Source organism: Amblyomma americanum, chromosome 10, assembly GCF_052857255.1.
Source record: "Amblyomma americanum isolate KBUSLIRL-KWMA chromosome 10, ASM5285725v1, whole genome shotgun sequence".
NCBI classification, from domain to species: Eukaryota; Metazoa; Arthropoda; class Arachnida; order Ixodida; family Ixodidae; genus Amblyomma; species Amblyomma americanum.
Window position 1 is genome coordinate 141,670,335 of NC_135506.1, and position 24,202 is coordinate 141,694,536.

Consider the following 24,202-nt stretch of genomic DNA (forward strand, 5'->3'; position numbering starts at 1 on the left):
TTCATTGGTATGAGCATTAAATTGCCGGTTTGCTAGTGCCACGAAAACTCAGTCAGGATTCACACGTGCACCAAACTCGTCACATTAAAGTGTGACAGGCTCTTTAAACTGTAATGTTCCTGAGCGTTTACTTTCGTTTCATGCGGCTACGCGCGAGTTATCGTATATATGGGGGTACGAACCTGACATTTTTTTTTTTTGATTTTGGTAGTTTTCAGCCCTTAGCCAAAAGCAGAATTCTACAGTTCAGTTTTTTAGCTATAGCGTGAAGAAAGTACTGCATTGACCCAGATGGTCTAACACTGTATTTGGAGTCTACAAAAAGACGGCACTCACCCACATATATACGGTGTATGTATTTTTCTCTGCTGTCAGGTAGTTTGTCTGTGCACCTGTTTGGCTATTTGTCTCGGCATCTCGGATAGTTTGTCTGTAGCGTATGTTGTCACATGTGCGGTAATTGAAGAGACAATGTATGCTATGGTTTGAAGCGACAGCCTGGCGTTCATATCGCCATTTCGCAATCATGTTGCGGCTAAAAGGACGTGCTTAATCTAGACATGAATCGACTGAAGCTGGATGGCACCCTGTAACGAAGAGCTGCGATTCAGTGAAATGCATGCGGGAATAAAGGAAAAATTTTTGTTTGCTGCAAACGTTTTTCCACAAAATGTCATCAATGTACTTCCTGTTAGCTCAGTGTTTAAACACTGTACTGCTGGTAGCGAGGTGCTGCAAGTATTAAAGGAATACCTAGGGCGGGTAGTGATCCGGATCATGAGAGGGAAATAACCAGAAAAATAAGAATGTGGTGGAGCGCATATGGCAGGTTCTCTCAGATCATGAATGGCAATTTACTAATAACCCTCAAGAGAAAAGTATACAACACTTGTATCTTACCAGTGCTCACCTATTGGGCAGAAACGTGGAGGCTAACGAAGAGTTGAGCTTAAGTTAAGGACAACACAGCGAGCCTTGGAAAGAAAAATGATAGGTGTAACATTAAGAGACCGGAAGTGGACAGAGTAGGTGAGGGAACAAACGAGGGTTAATGACATCCTAGTTGAAATTAAGAGGGAGAAATGAGCCCGGCAGGGCATGTGATGCGAAGGCAAATCAACCGCTGGTCCTTTAGGGTAACGGAGTGGATTCCAAGACGAAGTAAGCGTAGCAGGGGGCGGCAGAAGGTTAGGTGGGTGGATGAGATTAAGAAGCTTGCAGGCAAAGGGTGGATGCAGCTGGCAAAGGACAGGGTTAATTGGAGACATGGGACAGGCCTTTGCCCAGCAGTGGGTGTAGACAGGCTGATGATGATGATAATGATTGTGAGGACTGCTTTCATGCAGCTGCAATTCGTTGGCACGGCTGCATAAACAAAAATTTTACAGGAATGCATCGATGGCGTGGTATCAACAAAGTACTTCATCGCTGAGAAGCACATGGGTCATGGGGCTGAAGCACCTTATTAATGTGCTTAATGCATTTAACTACTTTTTGCACCGAGTCTGGACAATAGGACATCCACAGGACAAAACAGTGTCCACAAAAATTCCCTCATTGTAATAAAGCATTATTATTGAAGTCGTGAGGATGTGGTTTTGTTGCTTGGAATGCTACGTTTACAGTGAGGGTGCTGAAATGTAGATGGGGATTCTAGCTAGAGCTTCTCTGTGCTGTTGCAGGTGGAAGCGGCCTTCTCTTCGATGATGGAGGATGGTTCTTCCTCCCAGGAGGTCCTCTCCACACCGTTTGCTGCTCCGGGGGAGAACCACGTTGACAACGACTTTGACCCAAAGGACTTCGTGGTGCACAGGTGGGGCTCCTTTTGCAACCACTGCAGCTGTCAGGGAGGAGGAGGAGGTTCATGAACTCAAGATTTGCTGAAGGTCATTCGATGAAAAAAAGAGCACAACGACAACTGAGCAGAGGAAGGGAACACCCTACCCTTTTTTATGTATGATCCCACTAGCACAATTCAGTGCCTTGGTTCCTAATCTACTTTATGAAAAGCCTTCCACCTTAGTAAAAAAATATATATATATATATGCGTGCCCATAGATTGTGGCTGTTCACATCTCTTGGCATACATACTTTTTTCCTCCAGCAGAAGGTTTTTCACAAAGTCAGTTAGCGCTTTGTCTGTGCACTCTTCTATGTTTTGTCTGTTTCCCGCTTAGTTTTGAATGGTGTCATTTGAACAGGTTTGAGCAGTGAGCTCTTCAAGTGTACACGAAATACACAAATGCACACTGCTGTCTGGTTTTTTGTTGAAGCATGCCTAGGATTTCAATAGTTTTTGTAAGTTCAGTCAGTTTCATTGCATTGTTCACGTGTTTTAATGGCAGAGCGTGGCTGTGAGAATTGCAAAAGTCATTACTTTGCTTAGGTCTGCAACTGAGTGAGTGAGTGAATGAAGGTTCTTCACTGTTGAGATTCTGGGTAATCTCTCTGGCTTTCCTTTTTTAGTGTTTGGTTACATTCAGACGGTTGTCAGTGAGTTCTCACTCGCTTGATCAAGCTTTTGCAGGCTAGTTGGTTCATTTTCAAGGAAGGTTAGAAGCTGCACAAAAGGACGAGGACAGGAGGTAAAGAAACAAATATGACACTACAGGTTTAGCTGCATTACACTGCAGGTGTTATGGCTAAAGAAATGTCCAAGTTGTTCAATGATTTCAAAGGTGGAAATGAAGTCTGAGTGGAAAGCCATTAAAGAATCACTCGAATGGAGCATTCGGTCGGATAAAAGAAACCTATGTACCGAACTGGATGAAATTAAAATAAATATTAGTTTCAGCAATAAAAGCTTTGATGAGGCAAACTCACTTCATAAAACTACTCTTGATGAGAACAATGACCTCAAAAAAGAAAATAAAACACTGACATAAAATTCTTAGCACTGAAAAAGACGAATGAATGTCAGACTACCGTTGTAAATTCAGAGAAATATTCCAGAAATCAAAATGTTGAGATAAAGGATGTCACGCAAACACTGAACGAGAACCTTGCTGACAAACTTCAGAACATCGGGGACGCTATCGGAGAAAGCATAATGTCTAGCAATGTGGACGTGTGTCACGGGGGAGCCAACTAAAGATGACAGCAAAACGAAGATAATACTGTAAAAGCTCGTTAATTTGAACTTCACGGGACCGGAAAAAAAGTTCGAATTACCCGATGTTCGAATTATCAAATGGCCTCGAAAACACTGAAAAGATCAATTTGCATTACGGTATATGTACCATATTTACTCCCGTAACGAACCCACTCGCATAATGAACCCACCCAACCCTGATTTTTGCCTAAGAATTTGAAAAAAAAAAAAGCGTCAGTCGTTAATGCTTCCTTCCGTTTCGCACCGTCACCATCCACAATGCATTTGTTGCAGTGTGCCAAACTGCTGCGCACCGATAACATCACAGTGTGTTTACCTTTTGACGTTAGCTCTAGCAAGGGGGAGAAGCGAACTTTGCAGAGTGCCAGTGCTTGTTTGGTTGTGCAAGCCTCGTTTTCAGTACATTCGCCTTAAGGGTGACCCACATGGAGCGAACTTGCGCTGCGGATTTCGAGCAGCGCGGCGGAACGCTGACGCACCACTACGCACCGCCGCCGTGCAGCACCACAGGCGCGGTGGAAAACGGGCGGCTGCCGCCAGAATTTAGAAACGGCGTGATTCTATATGCTTAGTAAAATTCTGAAAAGAACAGCTGTTCATTTACAATTAAGCTACTATTTGTTCACTGACGAGAAAACGGACGAATTATTCTTTGTGACCCCTTTCTGAACAAAAAAAAAATTAACCTATTTGAACCTTCCGCGCTTCATGACGTCAACCGACACGTGTGGCAGTGGCTAAGCCTAGCAGCTTTGAAAATCCAGAAGCAATCTGAAAATCTGGCACGTTTCATCGCTAAAATTTTGTGCTGCGGGCATCTTCAGACAAAGCGAAAGCTTCGTGCGACTTTTGTTTGCCGGGAACATGAGGCACAGTGTAGCAGCAATGACGAGGTTGTGGTGAAGCGAGAGGGTGCTTCGGCAGGCGCGGCCATGTTGTAGAAGTGGGCGGAAGTCGGACGCTGTCGCGCCGATTGGTCCGCGCTGATAACCCACGTTGGCCGCTTTCGGCCAGCGGCTGACCGCCAGGCCAAAAATAGAGGAGGCACTGGCCGGACGATGCAAAAGGCCGGCGTCATGATCACGGCTGTCCGCGTGCTTCCATTGGTGACTGATAGGTGGAAGGATGGACGACACTCCCAAAGAAAAAAAAAAGTTTTAGCATGTAATTTGTAGCACCCGCCCAAAGTCATAGCCTTTTATGGGTGTTGGCTGGGACCCTACGACAGTACTTATTCGTATTTTCGAATTAACAGGGCTCGAATTAACGAGTATTTAGTTTCGAGTTTTGGAGGCTGCGCAGAAATGAGGGTTGGCAGCTGCCACCACGTCCGCCAACCCCTACCCTCCGGCGCCGCCGGTTGCCGCACCGTTGATGACGCCATTTAGGCTTTGCCCACTCATCCACGGTTTTATCTGGTTCCATCTTCTGTCCCCATTTTAGGACGTGCACAGCCTCTAACTATACGGAGGTGCTTCTTTTTTTTTTTTTTTTGGCCACGTGCTGTGTGCCAAGCCGCCCTGACGCGGCGGTGCGTAGTTCAAATTATCCATACCGGAGCCGACTCGCTTTCGAATTAGCGGACTTTTTTATACACAGAACTCTATGGAGCTTGGCTGGACCAAGTAGTGTAGTTCGAATTATCCGAAAATTCGAATTATCGAGGTTCGAATTAACGAGCTTTCACTGTAGTAGTTAAATTCTAGTGCCGCGAAAAACAAGACAAAGTTCTCGAAAAGTCTCACAAGAAAAGGCTGACAAATTCTGCGCTTAGCCTGGAAGGTGAATCGCCTCTATATCTCAATCAGCACTTGTGCCCTCAAATGAAGTGGCTTTTGAAAAAAGCTATCGCACGCAAGTGTGAGCAGGACTGGAACTTCGTGTGGGTGAGGAACAGAAACATTATGTGCACCAGACTGAAACTTCACCTATCATTCCAACTGTAAGAGAAGGTGACGTAAACAAGATCTGTGCTACTGGCTCAGCGCATACAGAGTAATTCATAGTATCTTTCTGTTGTGTGTACCCGTGTGTGCGTGTCATGCCTGGAAACTGTGTTATGCCTCAAAATGTTGTTAAAACCTTTGGGAAAAAAAAATGTTTAAGCTTGCTACTCTTGAACGCGTGCTTTGTTCAACCGCAATGAGATTATATTTTTTTAATACAATTGTGCAAATTCAGCTTCAATGTCATCATGTTGACAGAAACATGGTACACTAGTGACTCAGAATATCTTATATTGCCAGGCTAGGATCTGTTGGTTTTTATTGGGGAGATAAATACGTTCTCCCCACTTAACTGCGGCTGACACAGTTCAAAGCCGCCAGACCCCACCATGCGATCGCATACGCTACCAAGTGCACGCCGACCACGGCGGGTCTTGCTCTGAGGGAACAAAAGAACGACACACTGGCTCACACAAACAGGCATTTATTGCTACAACAATAACGCCACCTAGCAACAAAACATGCTAAGGAATCAAGATCGTCTGGCTCACTAGCAAGGTCATGGGCGAATGCTCGCCCACGCTAGGGCCAGGGATACTCCGAAGCTGGACGGGACGAGATATGGGAGCAAGTCTCCCCGCCACTTCCTCGCCCCGCTGGCGAAGAGCGGAGCCACGAGTGACATGTCCGCTCACGCCGATGATCCCAGCCAAAGAGAGTGATGCTGTGGGCTGTGTCCCGCATGCGCGCAGTCTTTTGCTCTGCAACAATAGCGCCCTCTCTTGTTAGTTAAGTTAACCAGGGAGAGTCACATGATGCGCCCCGCATCGAGGCGAAGCTGTTGCTGTGGGGTGCACCGCGGGAAAACCAAGAAAAGGGGACCGCGGGGCGAGTCCCCACAGATTTGCTTAAATCGTCAAAAAACCAGAGGAGGTGGTGTCGTAATTCAAGCAGTAATTCTGGGTTGTAAAAAAGTTGCCAAATATAGTACCATCGCCGGTAGTTATGAGGCCCTGTGCTTCCAAAAATGCAATCACCTATTCGCAGTTGTTTATCATCCTCCTCGTGGGAGCCTCTCTGTTTTATTGACTTTATTGACAGTTTTTTTGCATTTGCAAATTATTGGCACAGATATTAACATAGATCGTTTGGAAGACTCGACACCTTCGTCAACCTTTTTGTCCATACTAGAGCCCAGTGGTTTCTGTAATATGGTCACCTCGCCTACATGTATTACCCCGTCAACATCATCATTACTGGACACACATTTGTCTCAAATTTGTCCGCCAAAGATACAGTGTCCGGCACCTTATGCTGTGACGTTAGCGACCATTTACCTGTTTTATTATTTGTGAAACAATTTATCATGCCTTTGCATGCAGCAAATGAAAACCTTACATATCGTCTAATATAACGGCATTACATGCTAGAAACGTTCAGAAAGGAAATATTTGAAACAAACCAGGGCATAGTCATAGCACCAGTGATACAAATAAGGTGTATGAAGAGTTCTTGGGTATATTAAAGGCGATATATTTTTAGTCCTTTCCAATTTAAACACTGGAAGCATAAGAAATCACGTAAACCGTGGATCTCTGTATACCTTATCAGAGAAATTAAAAGGAAAAATAAACTTTGTCAGTCCTTTCTGAAAACTCGTGACCCAAGTGAATAGATGGACTATAAGGCGCTCCGAAATCAAATAAACATGAAAAAACAGAAAGCAAAAATGAAAAGGTACTTATCACTGTTATTCTTAACGGCAGCAACATGAAAAGAAGTGATATGATGTGGCAAAGGTTAAACGAAGAGCTGAATAGAAAATCTGATAGTAGACACACAGGCAGTCTGATTGTAGATGGTGAAACAATAAATGGAGTAAAACTGGCAGACAGATTTAATGACTGTTTTATTAAGATGGAGGACAGTGTTGACGACTTGGGTACAGTACTTGCAACCATGCCAGTTGTGCCACAGTCGCTATTCTTGGCGCCCACTTCCATCGAAGAAGTCTGCTCAATATTCAATAGCCTAAAAAACAGTCATTGCCAAGACATAGATGACATAGAAATTAGGCCAGTCAAATACATAATTTATTTAATTGCGCCTCACTTAAGACACATTACAATTAATCCCTTTCCACTGTCGTTTTTCCAAAACAGATGCTGATAGCAAAAGTTGTCGTTATGCACAAAGGAGGTGATAAAAATAACCTTCTGAACTGTCACCTAATATCCATATTAGCCATATTTTTGAAAGTTCTAGAAAAAATAGTTAACATCCGAATAGACAATTTTTCACAAACACATAACCTGATTACAGATTGTCAATACGTGCTTAGAAGAAAATCGTTCAACTGAAACTACTCTCTTTTTGCAGAATGATACGATCTTAGATAATTTTGAAAAATGCTCCTCACACTGGGAATATATATCTAGATTTCAGCAAGGCTTTTGACTGTGTTAAGCACAAACAACTTCTTTATAAACTAGAATCCTATGGTTTTCGTAAAATGTCAATAAAATTAATTAGGTACTGTTTAAGCAGATGCAGTCATATTTCCGGTAAAATCTGGTGTGCCACAAGGCAGTATTCTTGGTCCGGTCCTTTTTTTTTTATATAAATGATAAGTGACAAGTAGTAACGATTGCAAGTTCATTATTTACGCAGGCGACTGTACTGTATATGCGGAAGAAAAAGATCTGGAAAGTATTTTAAGACGGGCAAGCTCTATGGGTTACAGCCTTCAGGATTGGTCTGCAAACAATGACCTAGTACTAAATTAATCAAAAACAAATGTGTCCTCTTCCGGGCAGCAGGCTCTTTAGAAAAATTGCCCAAGAACATTAGGTTAGCTTTCTACACAATCGCAGTCGAAAAACATGTTAAAATGTTAGTAGTATTTTTTCAGACAACATGTCATGGAATGAACAGATAAAATTCTATGTGTGCAAAACTCAGAGAAACAGCCGGCATGCTGAACAGACACTGGCATACACTTCCTGTTGCCATAAAAAAACTCGTATACACCTCTCTTTTCTGTTCTCACCTTAATTACTGTGCGTCAGTATGGGAAATACATCAGCAAAAAACCTGACTAAACTGACAGTGTTACAAAAGAAAGCCATGCGAGCAATACATAGCCTCCATTGTCGACTGGAAATGAGCCTGAAGAGAAGTTGCACTACGAGTTCGAGAGTTTGAACGGAGTGCTGACGAATAGCGTTCATTTACTGTGCGAGAAAAGAAACAAAACTAGAATGCGCATCATTTCGAACAAAGTATGGGGCCTAATTTCACATTTGAACTGGTTTAAAGGGACGCTGAGGACAAACTTCCTCTCAGGAAAAAAAAAAAAAAAAAAGAAGCTTACATTTCCAGCTGGATTATTGAACCAGAAACCATGTCCAACTAGAGCAGTTCTTGCTTCCAGCTGAAAAATCTTTAACTTCCAGCGGGAAATACAGATGGAAAGCGCTTTTCCAGCTGAAATGGGTGCCCCTTGCTTGTGTTAGTCTTTCATCTCGTGTCCCGTTCTTGTTGCACTGTCAGCAATGATGAGCCCGTGTACTGTGCGTTGACAGTGGATGCTAAAAGAACCCAAGGGGGTCAAAATCATCCAGAGCCCTCCATTGCAGTGCCCCTCATAGCCTGAGTCTCTTTGGGATGTTAAACCCCATAAACCAAAAACCAAAGTGTGAATTTTTTTTAGCATTTTAAAATTAAGTTTACGGCTATGCTTACAAAATTTTGCTCTTATAGCTCCAGAAAATTGTTTTCTAATGTATATATTTCTTCTGAATTTTGTGAAAACACTGCAGAGATAAGAAAATGTGGCAGGAGGCTAATTCAGCATTCATTGCATTCCTACTGATGTGCTACAAGTGAAGATATTCTTTGAATTTTTTTGTGCAAAGCACAAATTTTGGTTTCGAATTTTTGCGGTGCAGTGTTTTTTGACAACCTAGAGTGAAAAGAAATTTATAGCATAAATTTAAAGCTCTTACACTTGAAAAAAACAAAGGGATGTCTTGAGCTGCAATATGGTCCTAGGAATGAAACAAAATGTCAGAATAGATAAAATGGTCGTGAAGAAATCTGCTCTGGTAGGTGAGTATCTATGCAGAAAATGGTAATGGAGAAAACCACCCATTGTTTGAGCATTTCCCTCCAATGCGAAGCCACAGCAGTTCACAAAACAGTTTTCTTTAGGGTACTCCCCGATTGATTTCAGTGATGGAACAGCATGAAAAATCAGACATACAAGCGGGTACAACAATTGTATAAAAACAAATGGCCATTTACAGAAACACGTTCATGGCGGCAGATGACTACCACTCGGAGGACTCGACACTGGCCGGCAGCAGCCCCCAGCCGCTGGTGCGTGAGGCCTCCAGTGACGCGTCAGATGACGATGAGGGTGACTACCACCTGCGGTACGAGGAGGATGAGGAGGAGATGCAGCAGCACGGGGGTGGAGGCAGCTACGACTCCCGGCACCACTATGCGTACTACCCGGAGGAGACTGAGCTCGAGGTGATCCCAGAGGAGGACGAGGACCACGCCAGCAACTCGGACTGCTCCGACCCCATGGGTGAGTGCCCCTCCCCTGGAAAAACAGTACGATGTAGTGTGTGCAGTAATGAAGGGTAATTATATTAATTGTGAAGAAGATGGGCATGCCCCCAGCTCCACTGCCTTTGCTCAGAGCCAGCCCCTGCTCAACCTGATTGACGACGGACTTATGTTGCAGCGCCCCTGCTATTGACCTAAGTGTCGCCATGTAAACCATTGTTACATAATATACTATAACGCATGATTAAGATTGAAACAATTAAAATAAAATATTGGTTTTATCATCGTTGTTACTGTATGTTATTTATTATTAATTACCATTATTTATCATTATTATTAACATCATTGTGAATGAAGTGAAAAAAGTTGGTGCGTTCTTAACCGCCGAAAATGCAATAGCATTTGGAAGCTGGCCCACCCCCAAATATTCCAAAAGAAAATGTATGACGGTGTGTAAAGGTGAAAGTGTGCATCTCGTTAGTACAATCCCATATCATAATCCAATAGAAGGCACTTAAGTGTTTCAGTCCTCAGATTCTCAAATTTGGTAGTACTGATGACATCACGACCCTCTCGGCCAATCAGGGAATTTCGTAACTGAGAAACCTGGTGGTTTTTGCAAGACGACGATGCTCTCGCATTAATAATCAGAATATTGTGTTCATGTTTATTTATTATTAACTTGCACAGTGGAGCAGTGGTAAACAAAAACAATGGTAAACAATGGTAAACAACTGACTTTTATTTTTTTCATTACAGCATGCCACTTATGTGGAAATCACGGTAAGAATGCACAAAAAGCATTGTACTAGTGATAAAAAAGCTTTGTGACACCACTCCATCAATTTATTACAACAATATGCAAAAAATATGGAAATCCTTCTAGAAAAAAGTTATATAAAGTACACATAAGCTTTATGCACACTATCAAAATTATGTTTTCACTTTAAATTGACTCCAGAACATGTTTTGCTTCTGCGGCCGTTAACTTCTTTTTCTTTTTTTTAAGCTGACACAGGTCAATGCGTAACCTCATCCGGGCATAGGTGGAGATAAGAAGCTTCTGAACGTTGAACTTTACCATTTTAGTCAGGTACGTTACAACAGCCTGTAAAGGAGATTGTACAGTAAGAAAGCTTTTGATCCATTCCGTGATCCTATTGAAAAGTTCCTCGTACGACTTTAGCATACTCATTGCTTCCGCACCGGGGTATGTAGGTTGTCGCCGCTCCGGATGTATCAGAGTATACCACTTGATAGAAGTTCTAAAAACCATGCTGTGGTTTCGGCTTCCTGCTTCAGTGTTTTTTCTTTCACCAAGTGCTGGATTGCAGCGGGGGTCTCTCTGAAAAACTACACTGCAAGTCCCACTTTCATCTTTGTGAAATGTCCTGAGGAAACATGTGCTCAGAAAGCTTTGGCTCGAGCTTTAGCTCCCTTTTTTTATCGAACTCTAGGGCAGCACGTGCATGTTCTAGTTTCATGAGCAAAGTGGTATGAGGCTTAAAAATATTAGAATACAGAGCTGCGCCCAACTTCTGGGCCGGGCCTCCATGGTGAAGCGCCTTTGCTGTACAGGAAGTTTGGCTTTCGGAATTTTGCAAATGTTGTATAAAAAAATCACTGGTCTAATATTAGAACTACTAATCGCCACACAGGAAGTAAAAATCAGCAGTTCAAAATATTTGGATGCCATTATATTGGTGCTGAACCAATGGAATATTAAACCACGGCTGGTCTTGAGGGGAGCACGCGCTCTCTCTTACGGCCTGTACAAGAGGGACAGTTGCGACCTACCGCCACATCTCTCTGGGGGCGCTGTGAGCCAACCCTTTCCGCTCGAAGGGAGCCACTGAAATGTTCGCTGGAGGCAGCCTCGGCGCTCGCTGGTTCTGACACCTTGCACATGTTACTGAACGGCTGCTCCCAGCATTGAACAAGAACTTGGCAACCATGTCTTGTGCAGCCATCGTTATAGGCATATCAGTAACAACCAGGGTTAGGAAACATTTATTTTCATCTCAAAGGCCGGCTTCAAAATGTATTCTGACAATAATAGCATTTGCTGCTCCAATGCGTTCAAACGCATCTGTTCAATCTGTTTGCACTGCACGAAACACAATAGATCAGACAGATCATTTGCTCTTTCAAACTCTGACAACGTTTCACATACTTGAAAGAACCTAGAGCAGTAACAAGAACTGCTTGTAATGAATTATACAACGTTGTCGTGCTACCGACAGTTCCAAGTGATGTCGTTTAGAGCCTGAAATGCTTTCGTATTGGCTTGTGGATAAACCCAGACGGCTTATCATTTTGGTTTGTCAATTTCTTTGTGTAATTGACGAGAAGAATTTGGATAAACTTTTCAGGGATCAGATGTGCTAAGCATTTGGCGTGGCTCCTGTCAACACCTTCCAGGCAGCATAGGAGGGGAGAACCTTCAAGATGTGGCTCAATGATTAGTTGCAAGGTTTCAAGGATACCTGATTGTGGAAGATCCTTTTCTTTACAATGTGATCCAGAGCTGCTGTAACGGCTCTTGCGTCCAGCGCGTCGTTACCTCCGCACATAAAGCGCAATTTTCCAAACAATGCCTTGATAGGATCACTGTTGAACTTTCTAGTAAGAACGTAGTTGACTCGTCTTCTCAGTAGAAATTGAGTTACCTCTACTGTGGATTTCGTGGTGAAAAGTAGGGCACTGTACGTTTCCTCTGTGAAGTTCCCAACGCCAGTGGCGACGGAACAGTCTTGAATATTCTTCACGTGGCTGCAAAACTCAGTTTGCAGCCACAGTAGTCGGCCATCATCTTCCTTGGAGATGGGCGTTTTGCATTCACTTCCCTTGTAAGTTGTGTCATGAAGTAAAACCATTTCTTTATCACGTTCATGAACTTGATCGCAGATGTTGCATCCTTGAAAGCAAAGAGAATGGAGCTGACTCGCCAGTTCTGCTGGAGGTGCTCCAGAGCCGCGGTGACTTGGGGCGAAAACACCTGCACGGCGCTTAGCATGTTCATTTTCTCAAGGTTCGATGGATACACATGCTTTTGTGTCAGATTTCTGGCCAACTTTACCGTCATTTCCTTCTGGTGCTCGTACAGTTTCTAAACAAATGCTCCGCTGATGACGCCAATGCCGTCTGTGAGCTCCCGTTCCAAAAATTGGCTGCAGACATTCTTGAAAATGTAGCAAGGACCGAAGCTTAAAAACATTACTCTTTTATTATCCTGAGGATGCTTCACTATAGTCGACAACGAACCGTTCCTCAGGTGCTTAAACATTGTTCTGTTGGCTGAGTAGTTATCCATAACGATACGAATGACTACAAAGCCGCATTCCTCAGTTGCAGAGATGACGTCCTTCGTCCACACATACAAGTCTCTCCCGCTGAGTTGCTTTGTAAAGCAATATGAACATGGTATCTTGTACGAGCTGACCAGTTCGTGGAGCATGAAACATAGCACTCGGTTAGCAAGCGTTTCGTTCTTGGTACGTGGCGCACCGTTTCCTGGCTTGTCTCTGATCCCAAAGACCACGTCGGACTTCCGATATATGCGCTTTGGCTTTATTGTTGCTTCATCGATTATTAATGAAGCCATGTGCTGTTTGTGGCTGAGAAGGGAAGCCTCCTGAATTAACCTTCCTTTCATAGCATTACTCATTTCAGAAGAAGGTGAGCTGGGCCAACGTAGCGCTGCAGTGTGCACTTATGTGGCAGTGTCAACAGAGTAGTACGGGCGTGATCATAATCTTTCGGGGAAAGAAATCGCGATGTGACGCACTCTATGATGACTTCTTCGGGATAAGACTGGAATTTCTTCTGATATCCGTCGATGATTTGGTGAAACAGGAAGACAGCTTTTTTCTCCCCTTTTTCAGCGTCTGAAGCAATATTTTTAAGAGATGAGTAGCGCTTGTCGCGATGTGTGGATACCACCTTCCTTTCTGCCTCTAGTTGCTGCTGTGCTTTTGAGACCTTCGAGTGATAGTACGCTACCCGTGAACGAAGCCTCGCTGTCATTAAAAGGTATAGGCTAGCTCGCTGCGCATCGTTGTTTGTTGTTTGCGTGCATATAGTAGCCATCTGCTTGGGTTCACCTTCCGACGAGTTTAACAATGCATGCTCGCAATATTCCGGCTCTACCTTTCGGTTTGCTGCCTTCCTAAAAGGAGCAGTGTCTCTGACCTTTAGGGTCCTGCGTGCTTTCTTCGCACTGGGTGCTAGGTAAGATGGATACCCTTCAAGTACGGTTGGAACCACACTGGGAACCAGTTTTCTTATTTTAGAATCACTTACGTAGTCACTCGCCAAGAAATGCTTGCTGCTTACTGTAGTCAAGGGTGATTTGTCATTTATGATGAGATTTTCCCGAGAAATGTTTTTTTGCCATTTGGTGCACAGTTCCTGGTCAACTGGAAACTGGTGAAACGACACACCGGGAGTCTTTCCAGACCGCGACTGGCAAAACGGCACACAACAGTACACCATAGCCACACTATAGATAAGCGAAGCTTCACTTCACAAGTTTGTGACCCGAGTATCCATGAGAAGTCTGAGGCAGAAACTTACTGGGGAAGGTGACCTTGTCAGCATGGCAAGCGAAGCATGAGGCAGGTGCATTGATGACTTCATGTGGCAAGCCTTTCGTTCACACGTTTAAGCACAGCTACAAAATCAGCACGTGAAAAAATGGGCCCGCGCGCACGGCGACTTGGTGCTCAAAACTGGCTCCGGCGCCCCCGCAACAAGGATTGGCTCGCTGCGCCCTCTCGCGGAGATCAGCGGTGGAGTAGCGCAGAAAAAAATGCATTGTACCCTTGGCGCCTGCTCAGGCCGTAAAGAGAGAGCAAAAGCGCGTGTCAAGACCGGTTATGATTAAACTTTAGTAATTTGCTGCACAGCCTTTACTTATTTTGTTCAGAATGTCGGATAAAAGCTATGGCATAACAATCCCTGATGGGTTCACTTTCATGTCCATTTTAAATCAGTCACGAGACATTTGCAGCTTTAGGCAAACTGGTTATGAGCGGCAGACAGCTAGAGCGTAAACGTCCAGGTGCCACTGCAGCCCACGCATGTATTTCATGTGTTCTGTTCAGATCAAAGTCCCTTATTCCTTGCAACTTAGTCTCTTAACACTAAATATGCAATTCATGGCCGCAACTGCGCGTCCTGGAGTGTACGTTGGCTAAGCATTTTCAACACAATGCACGATTCCGTGGTATATGTTGGCATAAACGATCGTACGCAGTGTCTTGCGTGAAACAGAAATGCATGCAAAAACTCTTAACGCCGTTTTTAACGCACACGCTGAGTATTCATTAAGGGGGGATGAGGGTCTTAGAGAAAAATTTTTTAATATTGAACTTAGCATAATGAAAACTTCGGCTATTATGTATTTTAGTGTGCTTATTTCAAATATGGTGTCCATTTTTGTGTATATTATGTCGTTTGTTATTAATTCAAGAATTTCGGTAAAATTATTCTGACAACTTTTTGAAAAAATTGGCTACTCAGATTCAAATAATTTTTATTCCAGTGGATTCTACTGTTATTAATGCTTGCAATAAGGGTACTTTCGGTGTTCTAGCTCTTCTGTAACCAAAGTTACAATGTTTTGAAGTTCACATAAAAGTGGCAAGGAAAAAATTGATTTTTATTTATGCCGTTTAATATTTTCACAGTTTATTAAGAGTGCTGTTAATGGTTTTATTGCAAGGTCCAATTATTCAGCTTTCAAATAAAACGAATGGTTAAAATCGCGCGAACCAAAGCCGGGAAAAGCTTGTCAGCAGTGTGTAGGGTGGTGCAGAAAATGAAACTGAGAAAAACGCAAAAAACGAATTCAAACATTTTGAAGCTGTGTAAGCACATTTCAGTGCTTAATTTCTTAAAACAGCTTAGAAGGCGCATAGTCAATAGTCTGAATCACATTTTTGCCGTTGCCGCCGCTTAGCAAGCTGCAAAAATGATTTCGAGGGTGCACACTGTATTGTGAAGCAGTCTGTCGATCGCCACCAAATCTACGCACATCGGTAGCTCCGCAGGCAATGGAGGGTTGGCGTCTACATGCTCGTTCGCTAGCGTCATTATCTTGCGCTAGGTTGCGGAAATTGCTGCCAAACTGGCGATTTTATCATCGGCGTGCTTCGCAATCCTCACGATCAGCGCTGGGCAGAAATGTGTCTAATCTGACCCGCTGCTGCCAATCTCGCGCAAGCCCGCAATTTGCTCCGTGTCGAAGGCAGACGCCGATGCTGGTAAACAAGCGCTTATCACGACCGCTGAATTGCACTCCTGTGCCTCGTTATTCCCTTATCCCTCTTCCGATCAGTTTTAAGTAAAACCATCCTCCGGCTCTCCGTCATCCTCTGCAGCCGCGATATGCACCGCGCTCGGAACGAACGCCGGAACGGCTGCCAAGGTCGCGTCATCCGCCGGTTCACGCTCAGGCGCTCAGGCACTCCGCTGCTGCTGGTTGACATCACTGCCGACGAACTTGTGTCTTCCGCTTACTTTCTGCGGCCTTTTTTACGTTTTTTCCCCAAACTTATGCGCGCTGCGAATGTCCGATACGGTTTCAAGCCATGGCGGTTTTTTTCAAAATGGCGTCGCAGGACAAGCGCGGAGCGGAGCCTTAAAAAAAATGGCGCCGGCCAATGAAGCGTTTCAATTTCGCCACATGGCGTCCAACAGCCAATAGCATTGCCGCATTTTATATTTTGTTTTTTTTTTTAGCGACCAATCGCAGTAGACCTTTTGTTCTGGCGGGAAAGAAAGCTTAGGCGTTGCTCTTTCAAACGAGTTCAAATTCGCCTATCTGCGCCGGCCACTTTTGATGTGACACGCGACGCAAAACGGGCATTTTCTAACCTATTTTCGCGAGCTCTTTTGTCAAAATTGCATCTTTGCGAGTCGATTTCTCGTAAACTGCGCGGTATTCAGCCATGAGACTTGAAATTAAGATGGAAAATGATGAGACTTATCCAACTATGACCAAATTGAAAAGTCGATTTTTTCGCAATTTTTTTGGTCCCAAAGACCCGCGTCCCTCCTTAAAGCAGTGCACGTAACTATTACACCTAGCAAGGAAACGAAACACTGCATAGGCGTGAAGTGTTCGCCAGCTGCCACTTGTCACCTTCACAGGAGCCCTTTTTTTTAATCTCTCGGAACACGCAACACCCCGGCATGTCTCCCCCGTCTTGCGGCCAAGAAAATTTGCAATCGACGGGAAACAGGCCTCCGCACGTGCAACTGACGCAGGCGGGAGTGGGCACAAACATGCAGTGCTGCCAACCTCGAAAGCCACTTCTCCCCCAAATTTTCACTCAAACTTCCCTAGATTTCTCTAGATCCGAAAAATAAGATTCAGGCATGGAAAAAAGGTGCGTAGTTAAATTGTGAACTCTTTTATTTCGCAGAGACCCTCTTACCACACTTTGGCAGCAACTTTGAATACAACAACACATTGATTTCCCATGCAAACTCGCGTACCACGTGATCACGGGTAAGGAAAACATTAGTTAATACCAAAACCTAATAAATCCTGGCCTAAGCCCTGAAATGAATGAAAATCTCGCAGTGAACACTTACGCTCACCGGCTGCAGTCAAAGAGCGAGAGAAATCCACTTTGTGCCCAAATGTGGGCGTGAACAAACAAACGCTAAAACATAGGACACGTCATTCGGTTGGCATCCCGACTGAGTTTCGCTCCTGTATATACATTTCTTTTTTTCATGAGGCCAATTAAGCGTTCGTTCACTGCAAAGTCATAACAGTTGGCCCCTCCTAGAACCCGCTTGGTGTGAAGCGTAGCTGCCAGGGTTTGCATCACCAAGCTGTTTCTGGTCTTTGTTTTCATCAGGTTGATCAGAGAGAAAACTCTCTCCACTGTTGCACTGAAGTGCGGCAAACATAGAAGCTTGTAGACGAAGTCGCTCAAGAGAGGGAACATTGGGCTCCCGTCTCCTTGCCTGGCGTCTCTCACTCGTTTCCAAAAGTGTTGAACGCTCGCATCTGCCGGCAGGTCCATTTCTGTATTGCGGAGCAGTCTCCATTCTGCGTCAATTTTGTTCATTTCTCTTTCTGGCACCAGAGAAGGAAATGAGGTGGCAAGTGGGGCTATTGAATAAATCCGCTTTTCGATGACAACTTGCGGGTCAATTGCCTCCAGTCTTTTCATCTGGACGTTGTCCAATGGGAATCTGGTTAATATCTGGCTTGCCGTACCTCGTACCTCCTCCCGGCCCGACCACGCCACCTCGATCCAAACAACGCTTTCCCCTCGTGCACATGGCGCATAGCCAGATTCTCAAAATCAAGGTGGTGAAGAAACAGTGAATAAGGAACCGAGTCACATCGAAAAATAAAAAGGTTCATGCGGAAAGTAAAATTTCCCTAGATTACAACAAAAATCCTTTTTCCCCTAAACAACGTTCAAATTCTCTAGATCTAGGGGAAAATCCCTAGGGTTGGCAGCACTGCAAACATGGCACGCGCCTTCGCCGACCCTTTCAAAGGATGTCCTCACCCTCTACACAGCGGCGGAGGGGAACGCGCGCACCAAGGCATGCTAGCAAGCACTGTTCCGAGTGCCCTCTGGCCACCTGCATTAATTGTGTCGCCTTTTGGAGTTGAGAAAGACAGCTGCACAGTTGCTGCATCTTCTGCAGTTGCTGATTCGCATCACAAGATATTTATTGACATTCGTAAGCATGCGTGGCAGGCACATTTCTCCAGGGCTTTTGCTACAAAGTGAATCATGTGCCAGTGCTCGTGCATGCTTTCACCTTTCTCTGTCTGGCACTGAAGGCCAGGTGCTTCCTTGTGCGTGTGTGTGTGCGCCATCTGCTGTGTGTTTCGTGTTTATCGGTCTGGGTTGTAAAAAATTCTCCTGCTCAAACTACTGCCTGTTTGGGCTCTAACACCAACCACAAGGTAGCTTATGATGGTTTATGTTTTCTGATAAGTGTAAATTAAAATTGGAACTTGCGTGAATATTCGAAATCGGTAAAAAAGTGCAATTGGCTCTGGCAGAATTTTCATTCAGGCGAGCATAGCAGCTGATTTGGCAGGCTGTGCCATCTAGCTGACTGCAGTTTTTTTCCAATTCCGGACAATCCAGGCAATTTTTGATTTTAGGTTACTGATCAAAAAACGTTGGCCATCATAAGTTACCTTGTGGTCGATATTTGAGCCCGAATAGGCGAGTAGTTTGAATTTTTTACAGCCCAGACCTATGAATTCGGAACATGCGTTAGTTGCCCGCTCATGTTTATGCCTTTGGTTGTGCCATGCTTATGCTTATGCGTACGTTGAGTGTAAAGATTGCATTTTTTAGTGCTTCCCGCTGTCTTGTGGCAGGAGATTTGCGGGACAAACCGGCTGCACGAGCACAACAGCAATGTAGGAAATTTATCCTTCCTGGCCATTCACTGCAGAAAGTGCCGTGGCTTTGTTCCATTCTGAAGTCAGGGCCACATCATTGGAAGAAGTCAAAATCAACTAATTGGGGAGATCACTGAAGCACAGAAAATAGCATCAGCATTACATTTCATTACCAAGAAAAGAGCTTCCCTTTGTCAGCATTAGTTTAGTAATCTTTCAGATGTATTCTTAATGCTCTTGTCATTTCAGTGCTTGAGGGCATGTGGTTTTTCCTGAATAACTCAGTTGGAAGTCGTCTGTGTTTCTCTGTCTCCATGTTTGTTGTTTGCTGAATAAAGCAATGTGGGTATATCATACACCAACTATCCTGATCTGAGCAAGTGCAGTTTTCGGCATTGATTGCCACATGGCTGGTACTACTTTCATTTGCTAACCAGGTTATGTCTGCAGTGCTGCTGATGCATGTGTCACGAAAAGAATGAAATACGCCAGGTTAAGGGGGGCTTTCAGCATTTTATTTCTTGATGTTATTGCACGACATTTTTAGCAGATTAGAAATAATTTTGCAGAAGGCTGCATCAACATTCATTTTTGCTCACAAAGCACAAATTTTGGTTTCGACCATGCTGGTTGCTGCCACATTCAAGTTAATGTAGTGTAGCTTCCGTGATCTACACCTATATTTTTTTTCTTGGTCTTTTCTAGCTTACCAAAGCTTTTTTTTCGTTGAGGCGAACTTCACTGTGTCCCTCGTGCTCCTTTGGCTGGGAGTGGATTGTGTGAGGAAATAGTAAGATTAACTGATGTGATGGGTGCGAGTTACTTGCCAATGAGTGCTGTTGGGATATGCTGCTGCACATGGCCGCAAGATCAGACAAATAACAAATTGCACTTTGTAAAGCACATCTTGAGAAAACTCAAGTCATGTGAGCATCAGGAACGATTAATTATTGAAACACTTTTTTGCTGCCTTTGCATATTGGAAACGCACACCTGACACATAATTTATTACTGAAAAAAAAACAAGACAAACCTTTGTGTGAAATATCCAGAGATGAACTCTCAGTAAACCATGTGCTATTCTCGTGCACAAAGCTAGAAATGCTAAGAAAAATCTTTTAAATCAATTGTTAATGAACACATCCCCTTTCGCCAAATGCTGCACTGAGGGGGAAATTCAGTTCTTGATCTGTCACATGTCGACGTTTTTCAACGAAATAAATGTCCTAAAAAACTGGAAATCTGGATAACTCTTCTCTGTTGAGCACAACAAAAAGACACTTAACCATGTGCTTGGCACATGATAGCCTTAGTTGCTCGTGTGCCATAAAATACAACAAACTCGGATAAACTGGAATTTCATAATTTCGTAGTGTTGGCATCAGATTTATATCTAGTACATTTTTAAAAAATAAAAATGAACTATTTTTTAACAGTTTTAACATTTTGATTAGGCTCTAACAGCATTCTCCTTAATACAGAGAACTACTTTTCTGTTTTAATCTCCTGTTCAAAATTTCTTCCTGTGATTACAGGTGAGCGGAGTCGAATGACCGAGCATGACTCCGGTGTGACCGACGAGCAACACAGCAGTGGGAGCGATGATGACCAGAGGCACAGCAAGCGGTCCGAGGACACCGACAGCGGCCTCCACTCGCTTCCCTGGGCACGGGAGTGTGACTCGTCACGAGGGAGCCCGGAGAACAGCCCCGACACAAAGGAGCGGCATGAGCCAAAGCCCGATCCAAAGCCAGAGCCACGGCAAGGGTCGAGGCACACGAGTGACATTCCACGGGCCACGGTTTCAATTCAGTGCAATGGTCCGGATTCTCTTCGCAATGTAAGCCCTTTTAATTCTCATAGGGTAATGCCTAGTCGAGAGCATGGGAATCCAGTTGGCATAAGCATATCACATCTGGGCCCGCTTGCATGAAGAAGATAAGACAGTCTAGTTGCTAGTCTACCTTATTCACAGTCTACAGTAGAATCTCAATCATACGAATCTCACGAGGTCATGAAAAATATTCGCATCATCCAAAATGAACAAAAATCTATGTGCAGTTTTTGCAAATATAGTTTCAGCTCACGGGATTCACTTAGAGCCTCGTGCCACCACCGACTCGTGACAGCGGCGATGTGTGACGATGCGCCACTGCTTGCGGTACGTGCTGCGCGACTGGCAATCACGACATCGATGATGTGTATCGCGCCACCGCTGACTCGTGACATCTGTATTGGCTACCACCTTGTGTTTAGATTCATTGTCACTACAGTCGAGCCCGCTTATAACGAACATGAGCGTCATGCGGCGTCCGTTCGTTATATCCCCAAGTTCATAGTAAGTGGACCATGGCTTTAAAGACAGTTGCTTGTCAAAACACAAAATTTTTTTCTTTGCGAAAAAGTCCGTGATGGACGTCTGTTTTTGCAGCGCAGATCCGATGAGCGATGTTTCCAGTTTATTTAAAGCAGAAGCGTGCTATCACCGAGGCCCTTGGCATAGACAAGTTGTCTGAGGCTCTCTATGTAGCTCATTGCTACAGGCGCGCTTATGGGTGCTGGCTCTGAAGTCTCATCCTCATCTGATTCCTCCGCGTCACTCTCATCCCGCACTTCAGAAACGATGCCCTCGTCTGTGCTTAGTTCCGCGGTGTCGTCGTTGTCATCGACAGAAATAAAATCATTCCAATCAAAGTCATTCACCCCTCATGTCGGAGTCGACGATGCGCTGCCACAAATCGCCGCCGGGCTGGTCATCTTCCGAAGCATCAGGCTCAGCATCAGACACTGTATCGACGAAACGGTCCTTGCGGAAGCAGTTCCGCTCGCCAGTGGCTGTAACCTCCTCCCAAGCCGCTTTCATCATCTCTACCGCTGAATACAATGGAAATGTGCATGGTGTTCCTGTCCGTCATCCCGAATTACAACCAGCAGGGCCCGAAATTTGAACGAAGCCAAGGAAACGTCCGCGCCGCAACAAGACTGACAAAAGCGCATGATGGGGTAGACGTGCGATGTGCGCAGGTGGCAATCAAGCCAATCAAGCTAAAGATACAGATACACAGCGCCAGCGGAGAGACCAATGAGGGGCGTCCGTGAGTGTCAGTGTAGCCACCTCTTGGCTCCCACGGAAGGCCTGCTTCATGGTGCGTGGCCTCCACGATCGGCACCGGCGGCGGCGCGGTTGATCGCGGAGGCCGTGCGCGGATTTTTAAGAGAGTGAAGAGAGAGCGGAGTTGCGAGGAGGGGTGGGAGAGCGATCTTGGAAGGCGCGTCGGCGGGGAACGGGTAGCTCGCTTGAGAGCGGCACGAAACGAAACGGGGTGGGTAGTTAGCCTGCGATGACGCTCGGGAAAACATACCGTGCGCCGGGCGCACAAAGGGGTCAGAGGCAGGTTATCTTGCATCGCGGTGCCGGGTTTACGCCGTTTATTCGCTGTAACCGATCAGCAGGCCTTAATGACGTTCGTTATATGTGTGATTTGGTGCCATTGAAACAATGCATATTTTGACAGTCATGCAGGTCGCATTCGTTATAAGTGAAAGTTCGTCTTAAGCCTGTTTCACATGCAAGTGAACCGCTCGCGAATTCTGCCGCTGCGCTGAATACACCCTCTCTCAAGCAGCGGAGGAAGCTCCAGCGGTTGGAGCGGCGAGGTTCGGGCAAGTTAAAAATTTTCGCGGCGGCAACACGGCAGCACCGCATCTCAACCAATGATGGCCCGGCGTTGCCACGCGAGTTTGTACGCGGCACGTACGAACTTTTGTTTAAAAAAGAAATTGTATAAAGTGCTGTTTAATGCTTAAAATGGAAGAATTATATTTATTTAAATAAACTGTGAAAAGAAATGACAAAATAATGCTTTTATATTACGCTTTTTGTGTTTGCAGACCACCAAAACCGGATGCAAGCGCATATCTTGCCAGCAACATTGGTTTTCGCAGCGGTGGGAAACGCGCAGCGGCGATGCATGTGAAACGAAAGCTCGCGAACCGCTTCGCAGCGCCGCGCCGCTGTTCGCTCTGTTCGCCAATTCGCTTGCATGTGAACCGCCCTTAAAGTGGGGCCGTCATATGTGGGCTCGACTGTACATGGCCATGAGAGCAAGGGGCAGCTCCTCTGAATGTGTAAATATACTGCCTGTGGTCAGCAATAAACCTGCTTGTTCAGGCTTCCCATGTTGGGGGCACAGTAGCCAACACCTCATCACTCGGCAGCACAGAACATGGTGTCAGAAGTGGAGTCCAGCTAACACGGCGCTTATGGGTGTGGCAGTCGGTACGGACATGGTCGAATCCAAGGTCAACATTGTGTGTGTCGGTATGCCCGGACTTCAACTCCTCCACTGTTCATCTTCACAAGCTCGTGGGGGTGCCCAACATGAATAGTAATGTACAAAGACTACGCTTTCGCTGCTGGTCTCAGCACAGCCTCCGACGAGGTGGATGTGCGCAAGCTTTTGTATTGCATGGGGCCTCAATCACGTGGCCCTTTGTCATCACTTGGAACTTCAACTCCAGAGACCCTCTCGTTTTTGGTCATCAAGGACAAGCTAGTGACGCGTTTGGTACACCCTGTTAATGAAATTTACGAGAGCCGCCGGTTCCATCACCAAACACAGCAACAGGGAGAGCCTGTAGATGCTTTCTTTGCTGCACTTCGCAATCTTGTTAAAGGGTGTGAGTACAAAAACCCCTACGTGGAAGACTGTCTCGTTCACAACAGGTTTGTCGTACGACTGAGGGATGAAAAACTATCCAGTCATTTGTGTCGGAGCACAAAACTCGCAGCGGAAGAATCACTGTGCCAAGCGCGTCTGCTTGAAGATGCCGAAAAAGAGCGCCTCTCCCGCTCAAGCTTCCGCGAGAGCGCAGATTTCGACAGTTTAAACATAGATGTGGCGTGACGCAAGAAGATAGCGCCAAGTACATCTTCACACGGTAACAAGTCAGCGCAGCCAACTGGGTCAACATCCAAGAGTGGAATTAGCCGGGCCAGTTGGTTCATGACACATAAAGAACAGCGCGACAGACGGGACAATAGCGCTCGTGTTTCTGTCTCTTCCTTATTGTCCCATCTGTCGCGCTGTCCTTTATGTGTGGGTCGACATGCAGTTACTACGGCTGCTGCGGCCACTCGCAAAATGAATGCCCGGCACACTAATAAATCTA

General features: G+C 45.0%; 1 protein-coding gene across 4 annotated transcripts in view; it reads left to right on the top strand.

Moving 5' to 3' along the window:
- LOC144106925 (uncharacterized) overlaps positions 1 to 24,202 on the top strand; it is a 618,131-nt gene that overhangs the window by 429,686 nt on the left and 164,243 nt on the right. For all 4 annotated transcript variants that reach the window (XM_077639887.1, XM_077639889.1, XM_077639886.1 and 1 more), the window contains 3 exons: positions 1,683 to 1,813; positions 9,366 to 9,652; positions 20,566 to 20,870. In XM_077639887.1, the coding sequence (XP_077496013.1) occupies positions 1,683 to 1,813; positions 9,366 to 9,652; positions 20,566 to 20,870 (723 nt within the window). The remainder of the gene's footprint in view (positions 1 to 1,682; positions 1,814 to 9,365; positions 9,653 to 20,565; positions 20,871 to 24,202) is intronic.